Raw genomic sequence first — 27,644 nt, 5'->3', positions numbered from 1 at the left:
GAACAGAGTGTTATGGCACAATGTTCATCTATTGCACCACATTTGACTTCATCTCTTCATATCTGAAGCTCTGATTTGTTTCCCTCGCTGCTTCCTCAGTGTGCAGATTGAGTAACATGGGGGATACACACCAGTCACCAGTCTTGTCCCATTCCCTTCTAAACTGCTGCCTCCTTGTCGTGTTTTTGACTCTTAAAACTGCAGTCTTCTGTTTGTAGAGGTTGTATACTACCTTTTGCTAATAGTATTTTATCCTTGCTGGCCTCAGAATTTCAAAGGTTCCATGCCGGTCAACAGTGTCAAAATCTTTTTCCGTATCTACAAATGCTATAAATGTAAATTTTCCCTTTCTCACCCTGTCTTCTAAGATTAGTCTGATTGCGAATACCAATTTGTGTTTCAGAGAAATGTAGAAACACATGATGCAATACTACTCAGAGTTTAGATCCTACCAGTTTTCCTGCAAATAATACATGTTAGCATTTTGTGACCCTGACTTAATACTCCCAAACTATCAGATTTTTAACACCTGGCACCATCTTCCCTTTTTGGAACTGGTATTATGACACTCTTCGTGAAGATGAGGGGTATTTCGCCTGTCAGATAGATGCTGCAAACCAGGTGGAACAATGTTGCCATGATTGGCTCTCCCATGGATCTGAATGATTGTAAGGGAATAGCGTCTACTTCAGGGGCCTTGTTTCAACTTAATGTCTTTAGTTCTCACTCAAATTCTTCTCACAGTATTACACATCCCATCTCAGCTTCATGTACTTCATCTTCCCTGTCCCTAATATTGTCATTAGCTTTGTTTAATTGTGTCACCTACTATACATTCCTTCCAGCTTTCAGGCTTTCCTTGTATGCATATATTGTCATACCATCAGAGCTCTTGATATTCAGTCACCTGCTTGTCTTTCCTCAATGGCTTCTTTAATTTTCCTGTATGTTGCATCTGCCTTCCTGATGTTAATGCAGTCTCCTACAGCTTTGCATTTCTCCTCTAACCATTCTTGTTTTGTCCTTTTGCAATTTTTCTTCTACATTTTTATATGTATGTATAAACCTTCGTGCCTGCTTCATTTTCTGCAGTTCTATATTTTCTCCTTTCATCAGCTAAATTCAGTATTGTGTTTGTTATTTAATGATTTTCATTTATTTATTCTCTCCTGCATTGAAGCTTATCGCATCTCATATCTGTGCAGAATCTTCTATTGTTATCATGTCCTGTGTTGCAATCAGTAGTTCGGTAGAGCTTTATAAATCTTTCCAAAACCGCAAGCTCTTTAAAATTTACGGAAGTTTCACTTCTTTAATTTCGTTTCAAGCTCTTTCAGTTTATGCATGCCCCACTTCCTTGATTTCATGCCTTTCTGTAATTTGTTAATTTTTAATATGCAGTTCATAAGCAATAAATTTTGGATTGTACATACGCTCCTGGAAATATTTTCCTGTAGAAAATCTGGTTCCAAGACTCTGTCATGTAATTATGTAATATGTTTGAAACTTTCTAGTGTCTATTTGTATCTCCCATGTATAAAACCTACTTCCATGATTCTTAAAGAAAATGTCTTTAATGATTAAATTCTGCTCTATGCAAAACTCCCCAGTCATTCTCTTCCCCCAGCCAATGTCTTCCTAATGTTTGTCTGTCTCTTCCTTTCCCTGTAATCCATTTCTACACCCTGTTACTCCAGTCACCAGTACAATTAAATTTTGTGAAGAGCTGAATAATTTGCTTTGTATCATCATATATTTATCAATCTTATTGTCTGTGTAGATAGTAGGCTTATGCAGTGGCATTACTGTTGTGGTTGTTAGCTAAGATAAGGCTGTCACTAAGCTATTCATAACTGCACACCAACATTTCTATTTTCTTGTTCATTATTAATCCTCCTCAGGCATTACTTATATTAAAATGTGTGTTGATTCCCCATTCTTTAACCCCCTATTTCACTTCTGAAATATTTATCCAAGAGGATGCCATACCCATTAATCGTTACACTGAAGCTTCTTGTCTTGGGTATGTATAAACAGCTGTAATTTCCATTTCATTACACCTGCTTACAGTACTAATATAGCATGGCCACACTGACTAACATTACAAGGTCCAACAGTCAGTCATCCAGACTGATCCCGCAGCAACCACTGAAAAGGCTGGTGTCCCTCTTCAACACTGTATATTAATCTGATATAACCACACATACCCCTCTGATGAGTCTTCACCTGTGATACAGCTGTCTGTATCATTGACACACAGAAGCAAGCCCACATTTCCATAGGACCTATCAGCTAATTTCTCACACCTGGTATTTCACTTTGCAGTGACATGTTATCAGTGAATCTGGTTACATTTATCTCTTCTCAATGCTCTCTGACAAATTTGGAAACTTCTATGATCTGAAGCCATACAGCATATGAACTAAAAGTATGTATTGGTTCAACCAAGCTTAAATATTGCATGAAGTTAAGACAGCATGATCGTCATTTATAACTTGGTGTGCCAAATTTCTTGTACAGTGCATTCACAGGAACCTCATGAGAAATTTTACACTCCATTAGTAAATGTAACTGTAATGCTATGAAAAATCTTTCTGACAATTTTTTTTTCACTTTTCTGCAGCACTGTCGCTGTTGGCGTGGAGGACAACAGTGGTACTGATGGCAGCAGTGGTCTGATTACTAAACACAGGTCTGCCTTTGGGAACAAAAATGGTACCAAACCTCTGGTGCACAGGTGCACCATATGTAAAAAGGCATTTGGAAAGTTGGAGGACCTGAAGGAGCACACACATGAGGAGAGCCGTGAATCTCTGCATTCCTGCAGCGTATGTGACAGAATATTCAGAAGGTCTGACCATTTTAAGAAACAATTAGATAAGCACACTGGTAAATGTCCCATTTGCTGTGACGTTTGCAACAAGACATTTACACAAAGGTTAGCAACCTAAACAGGCATTTGAAGGTCCACACTGATGTATGCTCTTACAGATTTGAAGTTTGCAAAAAGACATTGAAGCAAAAATTCCACCTGGTTTCACATTTGAGGATGCACTCTGGCAACTGTCCCTACAGCTGTGGCGTTTGCAACAAGACATTCACGTTTAGGATCTATGTGAAGGTACATTCATGCCTCCAGAGTGGCGAAAGACCATACAGCTGCAATATTTGCAACAAAACATACATAACAAGTAGCTGCCTGAAAAAGCATTCACAGCTGCACACTGGTGACCGCACATACAGCTGCGGTGTTTGCAACAAGACAGTCGCAACAAGTAGTTCTCTGAAGATACATTCACTTCTCCAAACTGGTAAAAATGCACACAGATGTATCATATGTAACAAGACATTCACAAAAAGTTCTTACTTGAAGCAGCATTCACAGCAACACACTGGTGAATGCCCATACAGCTGTTGTGTTTGCAGTGAAACATTCACACAAAGTTGGCACTTAAAGCACTGTTTGCAAACCCCACAGTTGTATGGGCGTTCACTAGTGTGCAGCTGGAATCAGACATTTGCACAAAGTACTATACTGAAATCACATTAGCGTGTGCATAATGGTGAATGCCAGTAAAGCTGTGATGTGTGTCTAAAGGCATTAATGGAAAGCAGTGGCCTCAGGACAGAATGTCGACTTCACTTGGGAAACACCATGCAGTTGTAAATTTTGTCAACATAAATTCTTTAATTAGAGTAATATGAAGAAGCACTTTGGTGAACTCATATGTGAACAATTACATGGCTGTGGATTGGGTCATGAAAGGTCCAATAGCAACAGCAAGCTGATGGATCACTTGTTTCCACAGATGCACTTGTGACGTACGTCACTTGTAGCATTTATGAAAATAAATTCTCCTATAATACTGGTCTGAGGAATGGAATTTATGCAGACAAATGCACCTGTTGCTGCGACATGTGCCACAAAAGGATGAACCTGTGTATCAGCCTCGAAATGGTTTCAAAACCTATTGTTTCAGATGATTTATATGACTGTTATTGCTGTGATACTTCAAACCTGGGTGCAAAACTGATTAAACAGATTAGGTGTCTCACTTATGTCTGGATAATGTATTAACCACTACATCAGTGTAATCATGATTATTTTAAGACAGGGCAATTGGATGTGTCACAGGTATTCCTGAAGTGTTGAAGTAATAAACATGCTTGTGAAACATAAATGACTACTTTTAAGTGGATTCAGTCCAGGTGACCTAACTGTTTGGAATATCTGTGACTGTGTAGGAGAGAGATTATGTTACACATATAACATGGAAGGAATAGTTTGTCAAAAGTAATATTTTGAAGTCTCTTCTGTATATAACTCGGTGCAACTACAGGAACTATCAGTGGTATAATGAGCCACAAAACTTGGAGAAAGTAATATTTAACTGCAACTGCATTGGTGTGTGAGGTATACATTTTGAGAGTAACTCAATCTGTGATGATGTTTTTCTGTTTTTCCCTTGGTCAGATACACCATAAACCTCTCTGGTTAGATATTTCATGGAACAAACAGACAATAACCAATCTTTTACTGAAACAAATTCACTTACTTTCATATATTACCTTGGATTGTATAACACTTGTGTTTAATGTAGCTACTAGCTTCAGCTTGTAAAAATGCGACTTGATATTGAGCATGTGCATCATGTTACTAAAGAGCCAGTGTGTTAGACAGCAGCAATATGAACTGTGGGAGAAAGTGTCCTTTCAAACAGATTTTCAGCCTCTTGCCTTAATTAAATCTGTGAAGGAATGTTGTGCTGTCAGTGCCACATTAGATGTGACATTATTTTCTGTGGTTAGTTAAAAGCAAATATATGTAACACAAGAATTAACTTTCCAAAAAAATTGTAACATAGCATAAACAACAACAACAAGACAGTTTCACTACAATTAGAGTACTGAATATGAAAGAACATTACAGCAAGAGTGGTCCATAATTTTGTGACAATTTGTGACTAGTGACATCTGTCAAAGTACATGAATTATAATCTAGCTGTTACCTTGACTACTTAAGTCACTATTGTAGTGGAGGTAGCTAGCATAAGTGACAGTTTGCTTCCATAAGTCCTGAATTCATTGTCCACTAATAATAACCTTCTAAAAGGCAATTCCTATTCCTCTTGAGGGACCATACTCTCTACTAACATTGCTATTTTGTACAGTTCTTGCCATTCACAGTGACCTTTTGACAATTCTGTAGTTTGTTATTTTCCTCAAATAAAATGATGGATTACTGTGGCTGATAGGCAAATGCACTACTGTACAAGACAAACAAAACACTTTATAGAATACACTTTTATACTGTTTAGATTTTTGTGCTAATGACAGTTCTTTCTTCCTTGTTGGTAGATAGCACGGCATTTTAAAAATTACACAAGACTCAGTATTACTTTAACACTAAAACATTGTCCAGTACTCTGTGCCTGACCATACACACACATGCGTACTATACATGTGCAGTTGTTAAAAGTTCCTCATCTCAATTACTATGTGTGACTGCCAGGGGCAGTTATACCAACTGAATCCCTCTACAACTGCTTTGAATTTATCTTTGTATACTTCTGTGTTAATTTGTAGGTGATCAGGCCACAATCTGGCTCCAGACTGTTTATGTTACTGTGTTTCAGGTTAATTTCATACCATTGTGACATCTTTTTATTGACATGAGATCTTTTCCTGAGTCTTTGGTGCCTTTCTTCAGTACTCCGTTCAAATTATTATACTCATATAAAATTCCATTTGGAGGCTGCAGTGACTACACTATTACTTCTGATGTGAGATTCTGCCAGAGTATTTACTAATCCTGTAGATACACCATCACAGTGCAATGCCTCTCTGCTAATTAACAATTTGCCAGTATTCACAGCTCAGCTTGTATGTGGATTTATTGACCCTGTGGCTGCTACAGACATGCTCACTGCATTCCGTGGAAAGTGCAGCTTTTTGTGGCCTTATACTGCTTCCAGCACTGGGAGACAGAGGACAGCTACCTGTGAACTGGTTTTGCCATATGGCCTACCTCCCCTGTACACCTCCCCAATACACAATAAATACAGTTACTCTAACAAATGAAGTTGTTCTCTTTAACCCTCCTCTAGAAATGAATCACTGCATAGACAAACAAGTGTGTTGTTATAGTTTCATGCCTAAGAAGTACAACTACCCTGGAAATTTTAGTAGGGTGTTAGAAGGCCATGAGTAAATAAAAGTGTCACTTTCAATTCATCTCAGTAACTTAGTATTGTTTCATAGCTACTCTTCCATAAACCTGCTATCCAACATCTATTCATGATTGGAATAACTGGAGGAAAGGATGAATCTACAAGTGATATCACTGTAAAACATCAGCAGTCATAATACTACTGCTAAATGTTTATTGAGTCCATTCATTAACTGTCAGCAAAGTGTTTGAGAAGATGTGGGCCACTGGTGAAATAATTATTATCCAATTTTAACAGAGCTGTTTGACGAAAATTTTGATTCTTTCACATCTTACACCATGATATCTTCACTTGATAAAGAACCAAATTGCTATTGGTTATTTGTTTTTACTGTGCTGCATACAGTTCAATAAAACATTGAAGGATTTTTTTAATTTTTCCAGAGGTGAAAACACATTGTGTAAGACATTTATTGCAGCATATGAAATATAGGTAACATTTCCAAACTGTTCTTACAGCTGATACCACACTGACATGTATCACTGATCTGAAGATATTGGTTGTTATACCTATGGGAGAGTTACATGAATTGTTAATAACAGGCTTGAGTGGACATGTCGACCATTATGGAATACATTAACATCCGATTTTAAGCAAACTGTCTGGTGAAACATTTTATTCTTTCATTTCTTACAGTGTGATATCTTCACCTAAGAAATAACTGATTTTCCTTTCATTATTTGTTGTAGTTACTGTGCCGTATTCAGTGGGGTAAAGCACTGTACAATATTTTAACATTTTTGCAATGGTAAAAATACATTGTGTAGACTGAGTACGGTTCATTTTATGTCATTGATAGCAGCATGTGAAATGTACCTAACATCCTGAAATTGTATTTAGAGCTGAAAGATATGTATGCCACCGTTCTCAAGATACTGATTTTTGCATCCACAAGAGTGTTGCGAGTATTGTATCCAGTGTTCTGGCCATGCCCGATGTGAATGATGTGGTCGTAACACACATCATATTTCATAAATAGTTCAAGATATTGAAATGCGGTTTTTTGCAAATGATACCACGCAAAGAGGTGTGTATGTTGCAGTATGATTAATACTTGAATCTTTTCCCTATTCTGCCAATGCTATTTCATTCTTTGAATAGGTACACTTTTCAAAAGAACTGTAAGTGCTAAAGCAGTGAAATTTTTACTTAATGTACATAACATGTATTCCTGCATTCACAAGTAAAATGAACAAAATACCTCTTATGGATTTGAAGAAATTTTTTTATTCTTTCACTAATAAAATTTCACTTTTTTGATACATTAATTGTTATAAAACAGTTTCTGTTCAGTTAGTGGTTCTCAATTTACTTGTAATAACTTATTGCCATCCTGAGTACAGATTGACCAAATTTCATATTTCTAATCCAATTAGTTTAGAAAATAATGGTACCTGAAAGTAAAAAAAAATGTGGTTTTGAGAAAAATCATTTTAAAGTTTAGTATAGCATTTGTAAACTAGTTATTGATGAGGATTACTTACCACTAATATTTTTCTGCACCATACTGATCATCATTTGAATCGTACTGACTTTATTCTCCTGGTGCCTCTTCTTTTCTGTATAGCTTCTTTTATCCATTTTAAATTAGCAATTTCTGCTTTGTGGATCCTCTCTTTATCTATTTGCACGAAGGGTTTTGCAGTATTTCCACTAGATTTTATGCCCAATATTTCCAAAACATCCAGTTTTCTTATTACACCGTCACTGAAGCATAAAATAGTGTCATAAACACCAAATTTGAGGGTTGTAATCTGAACAAATACAGTTTTCGGCAAGTGGGTCCAAATGATAGATTTCACACATTCATATAAATTTTGCATATTCCTAGGAAGACATTTATTCAACAAAGTATCATTACTAATAGCTTTAATTTCATTCACTACTGCTGCAGGAAAAAAATGTTTGTGGTCATATGTTCCACATCCCATGTACTTGCACCAAGTGTCAGTATCATTTGGGCAGAGATAGTACTGAGGATTTTCATTTGTGGAAAGCTTATGGAAAAAGGTAGTCCATACAGTTTTTTTTCAGATTTTCTAAATTCCCAACATTTCTTCTTATCGCCAAGTGACCATAATTCTGTAATCTACCTATTTCAACATTTGTTGGGCGGCCTTTGTCACACATCTTATTAGCGTCTCCCAGTACTGTTTTTGATTTTCTCTTAATAATATTCTCAACCTGAACCCCATTCTCTTCAGGACATGCCAAATGTATTCTAATTTAGAAATTAAGATATTAGGACCATAGGATTGTTCTGCACATATCCAGTCATAAGCCTTACTGTCACCATCCCCTAAATATTGTGTGTACCTGACACCTCTGTTTGCCACTGAATGATTAAAAATTCTGAGAATTCCTGCTACTTCCATTCCACCACATGGACTAGTATAATCCACGTGACAGTTACATTCATCCTCTTTCTCACTTTCACTGTCACAAGTTTTACAGTACTAACGAACAATCTCTATATCAGTTACCTTGCCTGTGTATCAAATGATGTAGCTGTCATAGCACCATTTAGTGAAGTGTGGCCACATTTCTGTCAACTGCCATCAAAACATGCACAAACATCCCCACTTGCGCTGTCATCACTTTCTTTGAGTGATTCTTCAGCTGCTTCCTTCATTGAGTTGCTACAAACTTCAGCAACAGCAGTTCCAATAATTTTATTGAACATCATAAATTTTACAGGTGGATTTGGAATGTCAAGTAATGCACATTAAAGTTTGCCTGCCTCCATCCCTTTACCAATAAATCTGAGACCACAAACTAACCTTACATTATTCTTGTACAAATTATTATTTGCCATTTCTGATGTTGTTGTTGTAGCTACTGCACCACATTTGGTACAATTCAACATCAGGTTTGGCACAATCCCTGTGTGAAGACACTGATTCTCTCCCAAGGATAACTCATCACTGCATAGTCTGCACACAGTATTTTTTTGAAATGAAATTGCAGGGCATGCTAAGATTCACCACAGTATTTTCAAAAGCGTGCTCACCTCCACAAGCTGCCTAGGAGGAAACTCCATCAAGACACTGCACTTTATTTTTGAGGTTGTGATTATCTTCTTGGTTCCTTTGACCCACTACCACTAACCTCATTTAGCTTTATGTATTTATTTCCTCTGAATTTTAATTTAGGTGAGAATTTCCTTCTTCGTGGCATTTTTATGAAAACGTGCGAAACCAGAGAAAATATTAATCAGCCCCTACATCACTCGCAATAAACTTTACAAAGTACAACCAATAGCACTCGGAAACATATTCCTTTATTTGTATAAACGTCACGAGAGGTACTATGGCTGCGCTGCTTTCAGAGACACCCTTTGACATCCACAAAGGTATCAATAAATGTCTCTGTTGTCAAGGTATCATTCTGACTGCAGCAGCCATTCTAGCAGACGAGTAAACAAAACTTCACTGTTATGTACATCATGTCAAAAGATCATCCTCTGTAGTTCAAATGGTGGAATTCACACACACCATCAATGGAGCGTTGTCGACACGTCACATCATATGAGCATCATGTCAAGGTTTCCCAGGAAGAAATTTTGACAGATAATAGTTCACACTGTGTACTTAATGTGACAGATGCTCACCAAGTAGGCTACACTAATACGAATGTATTCCCCACTGATTGCTATCACGAAAAAGTCTTAATATGTACTGGACGACAGTAGTAAATTAAGAGTATTTTGTTTTAAATCCTGAAGGAATACATCGCAAAATAAATGATATGTATTTCTTTCAGTGAGCTTTTCTCAGGATTTTTCCAGTGGAATAGTGAAAAGAAAAACCAGGAGTAAAGCTGATGCAGCATGCAGAAGTTTGAAACAAGCTTTGTAATAAATTAATGACAAACAGCAGGTAACAGAAATGTATGCCCATCTAGACATACCGTAGGCAAACCATTAGCTTCTGTCGAGGTGATACTGGATGATTAAATCTTGATTTTCTCTTAGTAATTTTCATATGTATCTTGCTTAACAGGTGAAAAAACTGTTTTTCAGACATTCTAAAGTATTTATAGAACAATGACACCTCCTCTTCCAGCTCCTTGTAAAGAGTGTGGAACTCTCCTTCACAGTCTCAAGTTTTTAATATTTTTCTAACCCAGGCTCTTTTTGCTCTCTGTTCTTCATCATCAATTGCAACAGCAGTCATCGCTAACTGCTTTACACTAAATTTTGGCATTTTGATGATGATCTACCATGAACTGCGAAATAGCACCTCTTTTTGAGTACTTTATTAACCAGCTGTAACGACACAGCATTCTTTTGACGTTGATGTGCCGTATAGTGTGAGTGCTCAGGAATTCCTCTGTCATCAATGTTAAAAAATGTGATGGTTACATGGCAGTGGCATTCTGACAAGTGTGAATCTGCCTTTAAAGCAAAAACTATTTGTATGTTCGGCTGGTCCACTCACTACAAATTTGGAAAGTATTACTGTCATTCCTTTCTTTGAAAATGACAACCTGCGCACTTTATACTCATTATTTACATAGCGGTATTAGTACGGAAAGTACTCAAGAAGCTTCCCCAACGCAACGTTAGTGAGCTGATTGTGTGAAGTATGTTCTAATTTGTGCATAAATTTCAATTATAGCTGCATCATCTTTCTTTGGAAATGAGGACCTGTTTACCTACATATTTGTTATTTACATAGCAGTATGCATTACAAAAATTACTTAAGGAGAAGCTCTCCTACAGTTAAATAAATGTTCTGGGTGTGTAAAGTATGTCCTCATTTGTGTGAAAAATTACAGTTCACTGCCAGGAAAGTAAACTTCTACCTTTCATCTTGAAAGTAACTGAAACACCAGCAGGAATATGGCTGCACAAGTACCAGAATATGTTTTGTCTGCATGTGTGTTCAATTTGAAGATGTTCTTGTTTGGAAAAGAAGTTTCCTAAAATAACTAGCTTGTAAATTTTTTATTATTCTGTATAGGTGGCTAACAGTGACAGTAAGCCACATTTTAATCCTCTCTCATGTGTCAGTCTTTTTTACGTTTTCACCAGATTACAGACATGTTTTGAATATTCACTTGCATTTCCATGTATCAAGCTTAGTTTCTAAATTATTGACAATGATAACTCCAAGAAGCTCTCAGAATTGTGAAGTTGAATAATATTTTTTTTTTTTTGCATTTGGGAGGACTCAACCAAAAATTCCTTCATCATAAAATCAACCTCCTCATTCACTACTCACCCACCACACCACAGACCGAGAGCGTTACTGAGCTTTGCTGTCAGTCATATGTCTCCTGAAATCCTTAAACGTCAATAATACATTATGTAATGTTTAATATAAATAAATTGTACCTTTCTGAGAGATTCTCAATGTACAAAAGTTTTGGAATGTCATTTATTTCTAGGGTACAAGTTATAATACAAAACACACCAAATACGAGCTTCACAAAATCCAATATGGCCTTACACAGGTGCTTCAACCAAAGTATATCTTTGAAATGGGCACAGTCTCAGTACCACTTGTAACATATATGCAAATAAATGTATGTTCGAAAACAATAACAAACACAATCGGAATGATGAATATTAATAGTAGATATAGCGTAAGAAACCTTGACACAATAAAACATTAGAAGCAGGAAATAATGTACAAGGAATAAAAGAAACCTGTGCATTATCTCTGCATGGTGAAAAAAGAAAGCAAGGCATTTAAATGCCAGATCACACAGATCTACATCTGCATGATTACTCCTCAGTTCACAATCAAGTGCCTGGCAGATGGTTAGTCGAACCACAGTTACTGGTTCTCTACCATTCCACTCCCGAACAGTGTGTGGGAGAAAGGAAAACTTAAATATTTCCATGTGAGCTCCGATTTCTGTCATTTTATTATGATGACCATTCCTTGCTATGTAGGTGGGTGCCAACAAAACATTTTCACACTCTTAGGACAATGTTTGTGATTGAAATTTCTAAGGTGGTCCTGCCACCTTTGGTCTGATGATTGCAACCCCAATTTGCAGAGGACTGATGACCATAGATGTTAAGTCCCATAGTGCTCAGAGCCAGCCCAATTTGCATGGCATATCTGTGTCACCCTCTCCCTATATTGCGATACTACAAAATGAGGTGCCCTGTGCAATCGTCTGTGATGTGGATCCCTCAACACAGTACAATACTCCAGAAGATGGGTGACAAGCACAGTGTAAGCATTCTCTTTAGTGGACATGTTGTATTTTCAGAGTCTTCTGGCAATAAATTGCAGTCTTTTATTTCATTTTCCATAACATTAGCTATGTGGCCGTTCTAGTTTCAGTTATTCTTAACTGTAATCCCAAAGTATTTAGTTGAATTTAGAGCATTCAGGTGAATTTAAAGCATTTAGATTTGTGTGGTTTTATCCTGTAACCAAAATTTATCAAATTCCTTTTAGTACACATGTGGATTACAGTACTTCATATTTTTTTAATTAGATACAGGGTGATTTTTGCTACTGCGTACAAGCTCTAGGAATTGAGTAATGAGAGGATACAGAATAAGAAACATCTAATGAACTTATGTCCATAAATGCATGGTTTCGATCTAGACATCATTTATTCAATCATACATTGTTACAGAGATTGTGGTCTAATACACGCAGTACCATACTGCAACAGTTAAAGTATGCATGGTTTCCTCCTAGAGGGTGGCATAGTTACAGCATGTGTTGAAAATGATTTCCATGTGCCTCGCACATGCGGGTATGCACTGTACTGTGATTTGTCTCACACGTTCACATCAGCCAGGCATCCAAACAGCATCAAAGGCATCATGAATAAACTGCTCCATTGTTTCCACGTCTGGAATGGGCTTTGCACACACAATACTTTTGAGATCGCCCCCCAACCAGAAATCGCACAGATTGAGATCTGGTGAACGCGCAAGCCATGCAACTGGACCCTCTTGTGTGATCCATTGATCTGGGAAGACATGATTGACATGCGTCTAGACATTAATGACGAAATGGGCTGGAGCACCAACATGTAGCAGCCACATGACCCTTCAAATCATCAGTGGCACTTGTTCCAACAGCGGGTGTAAAGTCATCTGCAAGAAACACCGATAGTTCTGGCCTGTTACGCGATGTGGAAGGAAGATTGGTCCCAAAATATTGTCACTAATTATCCCAGCCCATATATTCCAACTGCACCAACACTGTTGATTTTATGTCATAAAACCATGGGGTCTCTGCATACTATCCCACAGAAATCTGTTATGGAAGTTGAAGATACTACTCTGCATAAAGGGGGCCTCATCTGTGAATATGATGGATGACACAAATCCCAGAATTTTGGTTGCCTGGTGAAGAAACCAGTGACAAAACTGCCACCGATGTGGAAAGTCGGTCACTAGTAAGCCCTGCAAATGCTGTAAGTGATGAGGGTAGTAACAGTTGTCATGGAGAATGTTCCACATGGTCGTCTGGCGTACTGGCGGGCCATCTGCCTGGTATTGATGCAGCAGTTGCCTTCCGCAGTGTTAATCACATTTTCCTCCAAGTCTGGCATCTGAACATTTCAGGTACGTCCTTCATGATTTCTTGCTTCCTGAAAATGACCTTGTGTCACACAAACAGTGAAACACTGTTGCAGACAGTGAATGCTGTGGTTGTTATTGGCGGAGATACGTTTCCTGATACTACATTGCTGCCTGTCGCCCCTTGTCATTTTCCTTTCCATAAGTAAACATCATGTCTGCAAGCTATCAATTCATATATGGAATCGATGTGTACAATGTTGTATCACACCCACTACAAGGTGAGTCAGCAAGAAAAGTAAATCAGGCACAACATCACCAATTACTGTGGCTTGAGAGGGCACTGGGGCATGATGATTGAGGAACCGTAGAACCTTCTAGGAGGAAACCGTGCATACTGAAACTGTCGCTGCATGGTACAGTGTGTATTAGACTGCAGTCTCTGTAACAATGTATGATTGAACAAATGGTCTCTAACATGGAAAACATGCATATCTGGACATAAGTTCATTAGACCTTTTTTATTCCAAATCCTCTCATGAATCAGTCTCTGGAGTTAGTACACAGCGGAAAAAAAACCCCTCCATATAGTCAATTGCCACATTTTGCACCAAATAGATATCTTGTCTAAATTGTTCTGCAATTGGTTTTGATCATCTGATGACTTTACGAGATAGATTGATTGCAGATGAAGCTGTCATTTACCAAGTGAGCCATTCACATTGTTTCCTAAATCTTGATGGAGATCAAGCACTACTGAAGACCTACAACAATTTCTTGGGGAATGCCAGTCACACAACTGAACGATTCTCCGTAGGTGCACAATTAGATGAGAAGTCTCTTGTGAGGAATGGTGTCAGAAGCCTTCTGGAAACATAAAAATATAGAATCAATTCGACAACCTGTCAGTATGATTCATACCTCATGAGAATAAAGAGCTAGTTGTGTTTCATGACAATGATATTCTCTGAATATGTATTGGCTCTTTGTCAATAAAATGTTTTCTTCGAAGTAACTTGTAATGTTCAGACTCAGTATACGTTCCAAAAACCTACTACAAATCTACATTAGTGATGTGGGTCTGAACTTCAGTGGATTACTCCTATTTCCTTTCATGGATATTGGTGTGACTTGCACAACTTTCCAGTCTTTGGGTACAGATCGTTCTACGAGTGAATTTTTGTACATGATTCCTAACTATGGAGCTATTGTATCAGCATACCCTAAAAGAAGTCTGAATAGTATACAGTCTCGACCAGAGATTTAAGCTGCTTCGTTATACCAAGGATATCTACTTCTAAGTCACTCATTTGGCAGTTGCTGTAGATTTGGATTCTGGAATATTTACTTCATTTTATTTGGTGAAGGAATTTCAGAAAACTATATGTAGTAACTCTGTGTGATAATGGTGATGTCATGGATGACAATGCCACTAAAGCAGTGTCTTTCTGCTGGTGTGTTTGGCAGAAAATCCAAAGAAATTTTGGTCATATACAGATTTTAAGACAGAATTTCGTAATGGAAAATATTAACAGCTTCTTGCTTTGAATTTTGTGCTAAATTTCGAGCTTCTCTAAAGCTTTGCCAATCTTGGGGGTTTTTGCATTCTTTGAAATTTGGCATAACATTTTCCTGTTTTCATTGCTTCTGTGACGGAGGAGAAAAGTTACCCTGTTTAAAAACTGAGTTTGAATGCTAGGGGTTGAGCGATGAGAGGATACAGAACAAAAAAGGTTTAATGAACTTACGTCTGGAAATGCATGGTTTCCATGCTAGAGACCATTTATTCAATCATACTTCGTTTCAGAGACTGCGGCCTAATAAGCGCTGTACCATGCAGCAATAATTGCAGTTTCATGGTTTCCTCCTAGCGGGTGGTACTTTTACTTCATACATAATGCCCTAGTGCCCTCTCCAGCCATAGTGATTGGTAATGTGGTGTCAGATTCATCTCTTGCTGACTGTTGTAACCAAACCAACTGCGGGAACGCCTTGGGCTGCGGATCGGAGCCGCCGGGCGGGGAAGCCACCGGCGGTGGAGCACGCACCACCGGTTAAACACAAGGACGAGTCGGACGGCAGATCAACGACAACCGACCATGACCAACTATTACCAACACAACAAGGAAGAGATAAACAATGGAGGCTTGTAGAAACCACAACACCAAACACCAACAGTAGATCCACTCAGAACCAGAGCCAGGCAAATGTCAACAACAAGCAAAGACCAGAACGCAGTACCGCCAAGATAGAAATGCAATCCAGAGTGAGTACCAGACTGACTGCACTAGGGCAGAGCGGGTCCCTATATACAAAACCGGAGGGAGCAGCTATTGGCCGCTGTCTGCACGTGGCGTAGCGGTGGCGCCCTCGCTGCGTGGAATAGCCGCCACGGACGTGGAGCCCTCTATGGTCTGACCACGTCCATTTGCTCTGGCACATGTTCGACTTCTGTGGTGGGAGGTACTAGAGTGACTAACTTTGTAATGGATGTGATACAGCCTTGTATAAAATGGTTCTGTATTCACATCAAGAGCATGCTGACAAGGTGTTTACTTACAAAAAGGCAAATGGAAACGGGCGGCAGGCAGCGATGTTGTATCAGGAGGCCTATCTCCGCCACCAACAACCACAGCATTGAATGTTTGCAACAGTGTTTTGCCAGAATGTGTGGTCTGGGGTTAATTGGCGACCGTATTTTGGGACCAGTTTCCTGCCACATCGCCTAACAGACCAGAACTATCAGCGTTTCTTGTGGGTGACTTTGCCTCCCCTGCTGGAAGAAGTGACATTGGTGATTGGAAGGGTTATATGGTTGCTGCATGATGGTGCACAAGCCCACTTCACCATTGATGTTTGGATGCATCCCAATCGTGTCTTCCCTGATCGATGGATCAGATGAGGGGTCCAGTTGCAGGGCCTGCTCATTCACTGGATCTCAACCTGTGCGATCTCTGGTTATGAGATGCTGGAGCAGCATATTCATGTTGCTCTTCACTGTTCAGATGTTACTGTGGCTGCATGGTACAGCGTGTATTAGACTGTAGTCTCTATAGCAATGTGTGATTGAATAAATGGTCTCTAGCATGGAAACCAAGCATTTCTAGATTTCTAGACATAAATTCAGCAGACCTTTTTTGTTCTGTAATCTCTCATTGACCATTGCCTAGAGTTTGTGCACAGTGGAAAAATGTGTGTGTGTGTGTGTGTGTGTGTGTGTGTGTGTGTGTGTGTGTGTGTGTACACGTCTGGAAATGCATTCATGAGGTCATTGACAGCATCAATCTTCCGACACTTCAGTGGGATCATGCAGAATAGCACTGTTTGCCTGCACCCAATCATCACCAATCATGGGAGGCATATCGAAAATGTCATAACATAAATTTGAATATCTGTAGTGACGTTTACATGTTGAACAAAGTGTGTGCATGGCACAGTTTATAACTGATTTATGTTTTTTTTTTTTTGTGTAGTTCAAAAATGGCCCTGGGCCTTAATGTATGGAAAGAGATGCAAGTCTTCAACAACAATTTATCATAATGTCTCCTAGCTGATTCCCACCTGTTGCATAGCTTGTCTGATCGATTTCATGGGGCTGGTTTGAAACACAACACGTGTCTTCTCTATGTTTTCAGCTGTTGTCACTGCATTCCCACCACTGTCATCATGAACACTACCCATTCTGTCAAACTTGTGAATCAAATTCTTGATTGTTAGCACACTTGGACTGGTTGTCTTCAGCTTGAACTCAGTTGCAAACTTCCTTTGAGGTGCAGTTGGACTGTTATTGCTCACCTAGTAGACCTTCAGGAGGACTATATGCTTAGGCACACTGTAGCATGACATTTTCATGTGCAAATGGCTGGCAGCAACAAGGTGCGTGCACATGCTTATACTAATTCCCATCATGCCCTGCGTCCAACCAAGCAGTTCGAACGACCTAATGCAAACCATTCAGAAGTTAGGACGATTTTATTTCATATAATTCAATAACCATCATCCAGTATAAATGTTGCTGTCGATAATATTTCTTTGAATTGGAACCGCATCTGATATACACTTGCATAGTCAAACTGGAAGGATTGGAGACTGTGTCTTAAAAAAAAAAAAAGAATAAGGCAGTTAAAAATTTGCCTAAAGCTGCTTTTCTAAGTAGACTATTTTGCGTTTGCTTTTGGTGGGTTTTGATGTTACAGTATTTTGTCCAGCTACAACAACCCTCTGATAACTAATCACTGTATCCATCATGATGATCCCTGTTTGCACAGAAGTATTTGTTACAAAGAGATAAGTATGTTTTTGCAACCATTTACACTTTGAGTGGACCTTTGAACTAATTGTTCAAAATAATTTTTTGAGACTGCATTCAAAACGATTTCCGAAGACCTTTTATGCATACCACTGCCTTTAAACAAGTATTTTCACTAACATATCGAAGGTAGATTGAAATCTATGAATGGGGTACCTATTTGAAATGAGACTCTCGTTTTCTTTGAACTGTGCAGCAACTGTATGATATGAGTTCAGGAACCAGTAAAAAGAACCAATTATTAGTGTATTTGGGTTGTCAGATATAATGTCTACCATGTAGTGAAACTGAAGTAGATAATGTCTATGAGTTAAGGTGGGTAAACTACTTCTGACAGCAATAAATATTCCACTACCAACTGTATTTAATCTGCCCTTTCTGAACATGGTTAGGTCCTTTGTAAAAGTTTCAGCTGAATTTATTTCTCTCTTTAGCCAGCTTTCTATAACTGTAATGCTTTGAACTTCAGTGCTCTCTATTAGTGAACAGAGCCCTGGTTCTTTTCCAACACAGCTACAACAATTTACAAGTACAATACCAATTCTTGCATAGCCTACCTTTCTGTTTTTGTCCTGCACCCTTTTAGACTGACACTCTTTCTGCAGTTTCCCGAGACCCTCTAACCTGAAATATCTCCCAGTCCCTTCAACACTGCCCCCATTATCCTGTGTGCAGTTGACCGCTGACCTATTAAGCAGAACCTGGAAAGCCACCACCCTCTGGCACTAGTCAAGGAATCCACAGCCTACAGGGCCACAGAACTGTCAGAGCATCTGATTCAGACCTTCCTCTTGGCTCTGTACCAAGGGGCCACAGTTGGTTCTGTCAATGATGCTATAGATGGCAAGTTCTTCCTTCATCTCACAAGCCCCACTGGGGCTAGGGTGCTGAAACCAGAGAGAATCTCTTCCAGTCCAAAATGACATGCATTGTTAGTTCTGAAATGAGTCACCACCTTCAGCTGGCTGCACCCTGTGCTCTTCAGAACCTCCAGAAGCAGCCTTTCCACATCTGGAAAGGCTTCCCCTCCTGGGCAGCCATATCTGTGAGGGCCCCCATTACATACCTAATGTTAGAGCTCCAAACTGGTAATAATTCCACCCTTTGTGAATCCCCATACCTTGTGGGCTGAGAGGCTTCCTCTAGAACAGATCAAGTGACTGCATCTGGCCCAAGAACTACGTCAGCCAGAGATAGCACCCAAAACCTGTTCATCAGATGATCCACGGAGGTCCTCCTGGAAAGTCTTTCCACTGCTTGCCACACATTGGAGTGACCTCCCACTCGACCACAGCTGAGGGGTCAACTTCAACTTCACTGTGAGCAGTACACAGAACGGCTACAATACTGAACCAGTTAGGAGACACGTGGGATGCCCTGGACGCCCCATTGATCCCCATGTCTGGCCACCTCAATGGCGCCCATTGTCAACAGTCTCAAGCCGTGTTACCAAAGACAACACCACCTGGAGCTGTGCGCAAAGGGTCTCCAAGTCAGCTCACATCTGACACAGCAGTCACAGTCCCTATCCATACCAATGACAGCAAAACTATACACTACACAGTTATTAGAATGCTAGGCAAAAATATACATTACATGGTTATTAATGCCTAGTAAACACCCAAATACGCAAGAATTTAAACAGAAACTAAACTAGTATCCACATCAAAGCTCGTAAATATAATTCACAGACAAATGTGTACTTGCCTTATCTGCAGCAGCAACGGAATGTTCTGGCTCACTGACCGTTCGACTGATGCTGAAAGTGTTATGCATTATAGGTACATGTAATGACATCAGTTTGCCAACTAGTCTCTCCAAACACTATTGCAGTGGCCTTTATGTGGATGCATCTGAAACTCTACATCTGTTTCTTTTATCCTGTGATGCCAAGTACCATATGTAATTGCCTGTCACCACCTTCATGATTTCTTCTTCTGTGCAACCACAATGATGTGCCATTTTCTCAGTCAAAAATGAAAATGAAGACAGCAACACGAATAAGATCACAGCAGCAAATGCACATAGGTCGAACAATGGAATCCTGCTGTGCACTCAGGGCAGAAATGTGGATATTTGGCCACTCTGCATGGTCACTAAGTGCTTTGCACATTAACCCATCCAGAGCACACAGATACCTGAGCAGCTGGCTGTGTGAACACTTTGGAAGCACAGAGGTGGTGGCAAAGGGGTGCACGTATATACATCTAAGAGCACCTGATGGAAGGATCAATGGTACACGTAAACAGATCCAGAGCATCCAAGAACGGTAGGAGTGTCACACACTGACATGTCCAGAACAGTCAGAGGTTTAATGCATATCGTTGTGATGAAGTCAGTTCATCTCAGTTATGGGGCTTTAAAAATATGACAAGAGGAGAAAGTGATTGTTCTGATGGAAACATCACAACACTGAAAAAGTAGAATGTTCATTGGCTTCCAGCTGTTTCAAGTGGTTAAAAAGACATGAGCTTTTGCTGAAGTAATCCTCGACATTGTCAGTGGAATAACTGCTGATGAGCTACTTTGTTACATACTCCAGCCGCTGGCTGTGACATCACAGATGCCTGCAGGTCGGCATATTGGGGTATATATTGACTCCTGATTTGATGCGCCTGTTTGAACCTCATGACCGATGGATCCCATGCCATGCTGAGCTATAGATCGCCACCTCTATTAAACTGTTGTCAGTGATTAGTATTTAATTTGCTGCTTTAACTACACTGTCTCATAAGCTTTTAAGTGCTAGCCAGGACTCATAAAATTTTATTCGGTTACTATTTGTAAGACCATGTTCAGTCACAGCAATTTTCTAGGGGTAACATGAGTGAGAAAACCTCTCATACGCCTTCCTGCATTATTGTACACTGTTTATCCAATATAAGATCTTGTAGGGTATTTTGTACATCATAGGTGTCCTAAAAAATAGCATCAAATTGGTCTCAAGCTCTGCCACAAAAATCTGACTGTCACCTTTAATCAGCCGGCATAGCTTACCTGACAGTGATCCACAGAGCATCAAGAATATAAATTTAATGCGAGCCTTACTTGAGATCACATCATTTATTGAATTGTGGTTGTCTGCATTGTTTGTGACTACTTCACATAGGTGGTTCATCTTGTGGCGCAAGTTATCAGCATGTTATGTTTTTCTTGTATTATGCAGCAATGTGTGTAACAGTACAGTGTTATCCGCAGCTTATGGTATAGTGGCTAGCATTGCTGCCTCTGGATCACAGGGTCCCGGGTTCAGTTCCCAGCTGGGTTGGGAATTTTCTCCGTGTTATCATCATCATCATCATCATCATCATCATCATCATCATCATCATCATCATCATCATCATCTTTGAGAGTGACTAGATTGGATATGAAAAATTTGGACTGTGTAAAAATTGGGACTTTTTACGGGTGCTGATGACAGTGCAGTTGAGTGCCCCACATACCAAATATCAACATTGTCTCCAGTATGGTGCTGTGCCAGGGGATACTTCATGGCAGGCAGTTACAGCTTAGTGTGCATTGGTTTCTTGTAGACACTGTGGCTGAGCATCCATTGCATCTGTGATGGTTCCATCCATGATGAACTGGATGTTATTGCTAATGATATTGAGATGTTTCAGGAACTCTTAAAGTTTTTGATGTCTGTGGGGCCAGGTTCAAATGTGTTGCCAAATATCAAAAGAGACATTTAGGCTTGAATTGGACTGTGTCTAAGGCAGGCCCCAGCCGTCCGCTGATACACCTCTCCTTAGTGACACGTTACATGTTTAACTTTTCCTGCATTTTACTAGCAGCATATTTCTTAAATTTTGTGCATGTTTTTCTGTTCAAGAGGTCAGTCTCATGTTTTGTAAGTTCAAATTCAGGCAGTCCGTTGCACAGTTTTAATTTACTCTGAACAGCCAGCTGCAAAGCTCATGAAGGCATCAGTGTCCATTGGTGATGCATCAGGAGGGTAGCATGTTGTGTATCTAGGTTTTTGTCTGCTTTTATAGTTTACTTCTTCGGTCAGTCTTACTAGCATGGGTAGGATGTATGCATGCTGTGTGGAGACAAAGGAGAATCTGGCTGTAGTTTGAGAACGGCTGAATGCGATTCGTGCTAAGTTCAGCAACATTCAGGCTACTGCCTTGGAGTGTAGCGGTGGCAGAGAATCTGGGGTGTAAATGGGATGTGGAGGCTGGCTGTCTGGCCTCACTCTTTGACCTGCGAGTGAACGGGTGGTCGTTCCTTGAACAAAGTCCAAGCAGGCACACATGGTGGGGGGAAGGGGACTTTCTAGTTATCGAGAGCTCCAATGTTAGGTGCATTATGGAGTCCCATGGGAAGATAGCAGCATTCAGGGCTGGAAACAAAGCCAGTAGGTGCTTGTATGTCTGCTGAGGGGCCTCTTCTGAGATGGGGAGATGGCCTTGCCTGCTGCAGTTGTGTGGAAGCTGTGGCTCACATCAGCACAAATGATGCCTGTCACATGCATTCTGAGAACCTCCTCAGTTCATACAGGCAACTGGCTAAGATGGTGAAGAATGCTGGCCTTGTACATGAGGTGCAAGGAGAGCTCAAAATTTGCAGTATTCTTCCCAGAATTGATCGGGGTCCTTTTGTTTGTAGCCAAATGAAGCTCTCAACCAAATGCTTTACTGACTCTGTGATTGTCTGGATGCATATTTCTACACCTGCGGCATTGGCAGGAATTTGTGGGACTCTCGTTGATAGGTCAAGAGTGCACTGCACAAAGAAAGCAGCTACTCAGGTAGCAGAGTACTTGGGGAGGGCACATTGTGGTTTGTTAGGCAAGATGGTAGTTAGATGTACTCTGACATACAATCACCAGACATTATGCAGAAAGTGAAGTCAGACTGTGTTCAAAGCAACGAAACTTGGACTGTCAGAATTACATCAGTAAATTGGCAAAGTATTTGTAACAAATTTACCTAATGTACTGCCCTCAAGGAAATTTCTTGGGCTGTAATTGTTCTTGAGATTGGGAGCTGACTGAAATCCAAAGTAGAAAGATCCAAGATGTTTAACAAGTCATGAATTTTTACTGCAGTTGACAAAAATATTGTCCCTGTTGAGGTGAAGTTGAGTGTGATAGTGAAGTTATCTGATTGTGTATAACAAGTCAAAATGAAACGAAATTAATTGCTGGCTATTTTTACCAGCCACTTGATTCCTCTGTGACAGTTCTAGAGCCATTTCAGAAAGTCAACAGTCAGTAGAGCATAAATGCCCTAATCGTGCAGCACTGGTTGGAGGCGACTGTAACCTACCGAGTTTAGACTGGGATTTCTGTGGATTCACTGCAGGTGGTATGGACAGGCAGTCTTGTGATGTATTTCTGAACAGTTTTCCAAAAACTGCTTTGAAAAACTAGTTAGACAACCTACACACATTGTAAATATTTTAGACCTTGTAGGCACCGACAGCTCAGACCTCATAGTAACAGTATAGAGAATTGTATTGGTGATCTTGGTGTCACTATAGTGACAATGGTTACTAAAGTTAACATATCCATAAAAAAAGCCAGGAGAGTGTTTATGCTAAAAAAAGCAGATAAGCAGTTGTTAGCATCCCACTTAGACAATAAATGGACAGCATTTAGGTGCAGGATGACTTGTAAAAGGAATATGGGCAGAGCTTGAACGGATTGTAAGTTACTTACTGGAGATCTATGTGCCCAGTAAGTGCATTAAGGATGGAAATAAGCTTCTCTGATTTAATAATCGAATTAGAAAAATACTGAGGTAACAGAGATTGTTGCACTATCAGTTCAAAGAAGAGCACACAAATTTCTGACAGGTGAAAGTTAGTAGAAATGCATGCGTCCATAAGAAGGTCAGTGCACGATGCGTACAACAACTTCCACCATCATACCTGAGCAAAAGACCTTGCCAAGAATCTGAGAAAATTCTGGTCCTATGTAAAATTGCTGAGAGAGTCTAAGGCTTCCATCCACTCACAGATATGTGAGTGACTCAAAAACTTCTTAAGTAAAAGAACCCAGTATGTTGCTCTTGATGGTGAGTGTTCATCAGAGACAAGGATATCGGCAGGAGTGCCCCCTGGACAGTGTGACAGGACAGCTATTATTTTCTGTATGCATAAATGATCTGGTGGACAGGGTGGACAGCAATCTGTGGTTATTTGCTAATGATGTACTGTGTGGGTCCATATCAAAGTTGAGTGACTGTTGGAGGACACAACACTTCTAATTGGCGTGATGAATGGCAGGTAGCCTAAATGAGAAAAATGTAAGTTAATGCTGATGAGTAGTTAAAACAACCCATAATGTTTGGGTGCAGCATTAGTAGTGTCCTGCCTGACAGTCACACTGTTTAAATATCTGGGTATAACGTTGCAAAGCGATATGAAATAAATAGAGTGAGCATGTAAGTATTGTAGTAGGGAAGTCAAACAGTCAACTTTGGTTTATTGGACGAGTTTTAGGAAAGTGCGGTTCATTTGTGAAGGAGTCCAAATATAGGACACTAATGCATCATACATTTGAGTACTGCTCGAGTGTTTAGGATTCGTACCAAGTGTCTTGTTCCATATGTTTCAACCACTCTGCCATTCAGTTTGGTAGGCGAGTGCAATGAGGCGCCTGGTTATCGAAGGAGAGGCCTCACATTATTCTGTAAGCATTTTGGAAACAATGCCAAACGGCTCTAGAGAACCGAGGTGCTGTGGTTGGTTCTCCTCGTGCCAGCCAATCGAAAGCAAGCGGCTGCAGATCCATGCATACGCAATGCAGTGTACAGGGCCCCACAAACCCAAAGCACCTAGCAGCCAACACAGGCACACTATTCTTCACAGTACCAAAATGTGTGTTTTTGAGTACATACTATTATTCAAATATCAGCAGAAATGTTGGAAGGTTCATATCCCAATGACACTGAAATGACGTTGAGGAGTGCTATTGTGTTTGTTGTTAATGGGTGCTTTATTTGAAGGAAAAACCAGCAACTCAGGATGTGGTAAGTCACTTTATTCTTGATCAGTTTCAACCAGTATTTGTAGCCTTTGCTAAAAATTGTAGCCATTAGGTCACAGCTGAGAGCTATAATTCGAGAATGGAATAGTGGAGAAATGGTCAGAAAGTGATTTGGTTTCTTCCTTCGTTCAGTCTTTTATTTTAGTTTGATTAGCCTGGAGCTATGACATCAGTTAAACTCGTTCCTGATAAAGCATGCTATTAGATGCAAATGAAAGCCAGATATTTTATTATTGTCAGGATTGGAATAGTATGACTTACTGCATAGTTGCTGGTGTTGTTTCAAATGTACCACACACAAAAAACAGAACTGTTAAGACCACAAGAATAAAGTTTATATGCGTATCTGTGGTTTTGTAGGTAAGGTCCAAAAAACATCAGTTTATGCGAATCTCCATGGAGCAGCGAACAGTGATGCTAGATTTCATGATAAAACATGCGGAACTAGCAACTGGGAGATACACAGGACCAGATGGAGTCAGACACAAGCAGAAACTTTTGCAAAAACTAGCAACAGAGCTCAACAGCCTGCCAAATGGAACATCAAAAACAGCGGATAAATGGATGAAGGTATCATATGAATACTGTTATGCATTACTGATTACAGACTGTTTTCACTAACCTATGTTGCAGCCCATTTATTTATCTCTATTTACGTCTCTTTTTGTATCAGTCCTGGCAAGACTGGAGAAGTGATGTAAAGGCCAAAGCTTCTCTAGTAAAGAAGGAACTGCAGAAAACAGGAGGAGAACTAAGTACAAAAGCTAAGCCCCTGACCCCTCTTGAGGAGCAGCTTCTTGACTTCTTGGGTCCATGCACTGTTTATGGACATGAAGAAGTACCAGACCCCCTAAACATAGCGCATCAGGTATCAGTGTACTGTTTTTTCTCGCACAAGATGTGTGTATGTCATTGTCTGTGAGTCTTACTTCATAACTGTACAGTTACTACCTTCACTCATGTAAATATCAGCGGGCCTTGAAAAGATTACCTAAATTCAACTGATGTAACTCTGTATTGCAGGATTCAGGTCAGGTCACCCAAAATGACTCAGATAACAAAGATACAATGGAAATGGATGAATATGTTGTCCTTCCTGTGGAAGGACTGACCATAATGTCTGCATCGGATATTTCATCAGACTATATATCACCTGCTCTGACTACAGCATCGTTGACTTCACTAGAAGAAAGTACCCTGTCCTCTACATCAGGGTTTGTACCTGCTTCACACGTAACTGAATCTTCATGTGGTACAACAACTGCGAAGAAGGGCAAATGCAGTTCTGGTAAGTATCATTACCATCTGAGGTTAACCTGCATCGGATATTCCATCAGACTATATATCACCTGCTCTGACTATAGCATCGTTGGCTTCACTAGAAGAAAGTGTACCCTCTACATCAGGTTTCATACCTGCTTCACACATAACTAAATCTTCACGTGCTACAACAACTTCGAAGAAGCGCAAACGTAGTTCTGGTAAGTATCATTACTGCCTGAAGTTAACCCGCAGAAGTTATAGTTTCTTAATATTTAGATCTTGTAATTTACATTGTTTTGGTACATCTAGGTGGTACATTAACAAAAGCTGATGATCCTCTGGTGGATATCACCAGACAACAGGTGATGTGCATGCAGGAGCAAAACGCCATCAGACGTGAACAACTTCAGTTGGAAGAACGCAGAACTGTTGCCATTGAAAATGCAGCTGAGGCGTTTGTAGGAGTCATGAAGGCGTAAGTTTAAAACAAATTTTATGTTTTGATTTTTTTGCATTTTATTTATTGTTTAACTGTTTTGTTTTCTTCCAGACTGGAGGAGTACCTGACGCATAGGAGAGACAGTGAGTAGTGCAAACTGTGAAATTTTGCTTGAATTATATTATATTCTAATCATACATTGAACTCGAAGCAAGCACTGATGTATAATTAAAAGTTAAAAATTCACCTCAGAGGTACAAATCACATCATGTCCATATGTATTGATGTTTTGATACAAATATATTAAATCGTGTTTCTACAAATGTTGACTCAAACTTTCATTACAGAACTAATGAAACAACACCTTCACTAAAATACTGAGGAAATAGTAACATGCTGATTTCCTTTGAAAAGATAACTTGTGTTGATTGAGCAATGAAATTCTTGTGTAATGAGTTGACGTCATTTTCATTACATAAAAATCAAAGATGGTTGTCTCACAGCATTTGTAGCTTTAATTTGTGACAAGTTTGCCTCCATCTTAAAAGAGACTGCATAACTGAAAGATAAATTGTAACAATACGAGAGAAGGAAAGTTGCTACTCACCATATAGCGGAGATGCTGAGCCGCAATAGGCACAGTAAAAAGACTCACACAATCATAGCTTTCGGCCATTAAGGCCTTTGTCAGCAGTAGACACACATACACACACGCACGCACACACACACTCGTGCAAGCGCAACTTGCACACACATCTGCAGTCTCGGAGCTGAAACTGCACTGCAGTCTTTTTATTGTGCCTATCACGGCTCAGCATCTCCGCTATATGGTGAGTAGCAACTTTCCTTCTCTCGTATTGTTGCATTCCAACCTGGATTTTCCATTGTTTGAAGGAAATTGGTTA

General features: G+C 39.7%; 1 protein-coding gene across 4 annotated transcripts in view; it reads left to right on the top strand.

Moving 5' to 3' along the window:
• Positions 1-27,006, top strand: part of LOC126424958 (uncharacterized) — a 140,693-nt gene extending 113,687 nt beyond the window's left edge. For all 4 annotated transcript variants that reach the window (XM_050087827.1, XM_050087830.1, XM_050087828.1 and 1 more), the window contains 7 exons: positions 2,624-2,828; positions 25,398-25,607; positions 25,711-25,905; positions 26,061-26,325; positions 26,402-26,518; positions 26,610-26,775; positions 26,851-27,006. In XM_050087827.1, the coding sequence (XP_049943784.1) occupies positions 2,624-2,828; positions 25,398-25,607; positions 25,711-25,905; positions 26,061-26,325; positions 26,402-26,518; positions 26,610-26,775; positions 26,851-26,890 (1,198 nt within the window). In that variant the 3' untranslated portion in view covers positions 26,891-27,006. The remainder of the gene's footprint in view (positions 1-2,623; positions 2,829-25,397; positions 25,608-25,710; positions 25,906-26,060; positions 26,326-26,401; positions 26,519-26,609; positions 26,776-26,850) is intronic.
• The last annotated feature ends 638 nt before the right edge of the window (positions 27,007-27,644 follow it).

This window comes from Schistocerca serialis, chromosome 10 (genome assembly GCF_023864345.2).
Source record: "Schistocerca serialis cubense isolate TAMUIC-IGC-003099 chromosome 10, iqSchSeri2.2, whole genome shotgun sequence".
NCBI classification, from domain to species: Eukaryota; Metazoa; Arthropoda; class Insecta; order Orthoptera; family Acrididae; genus Schistocerca; species Schistocerca serialis.
This window is presented reverse-complemented; position numbering and strand designations above follow the sequence as displayed.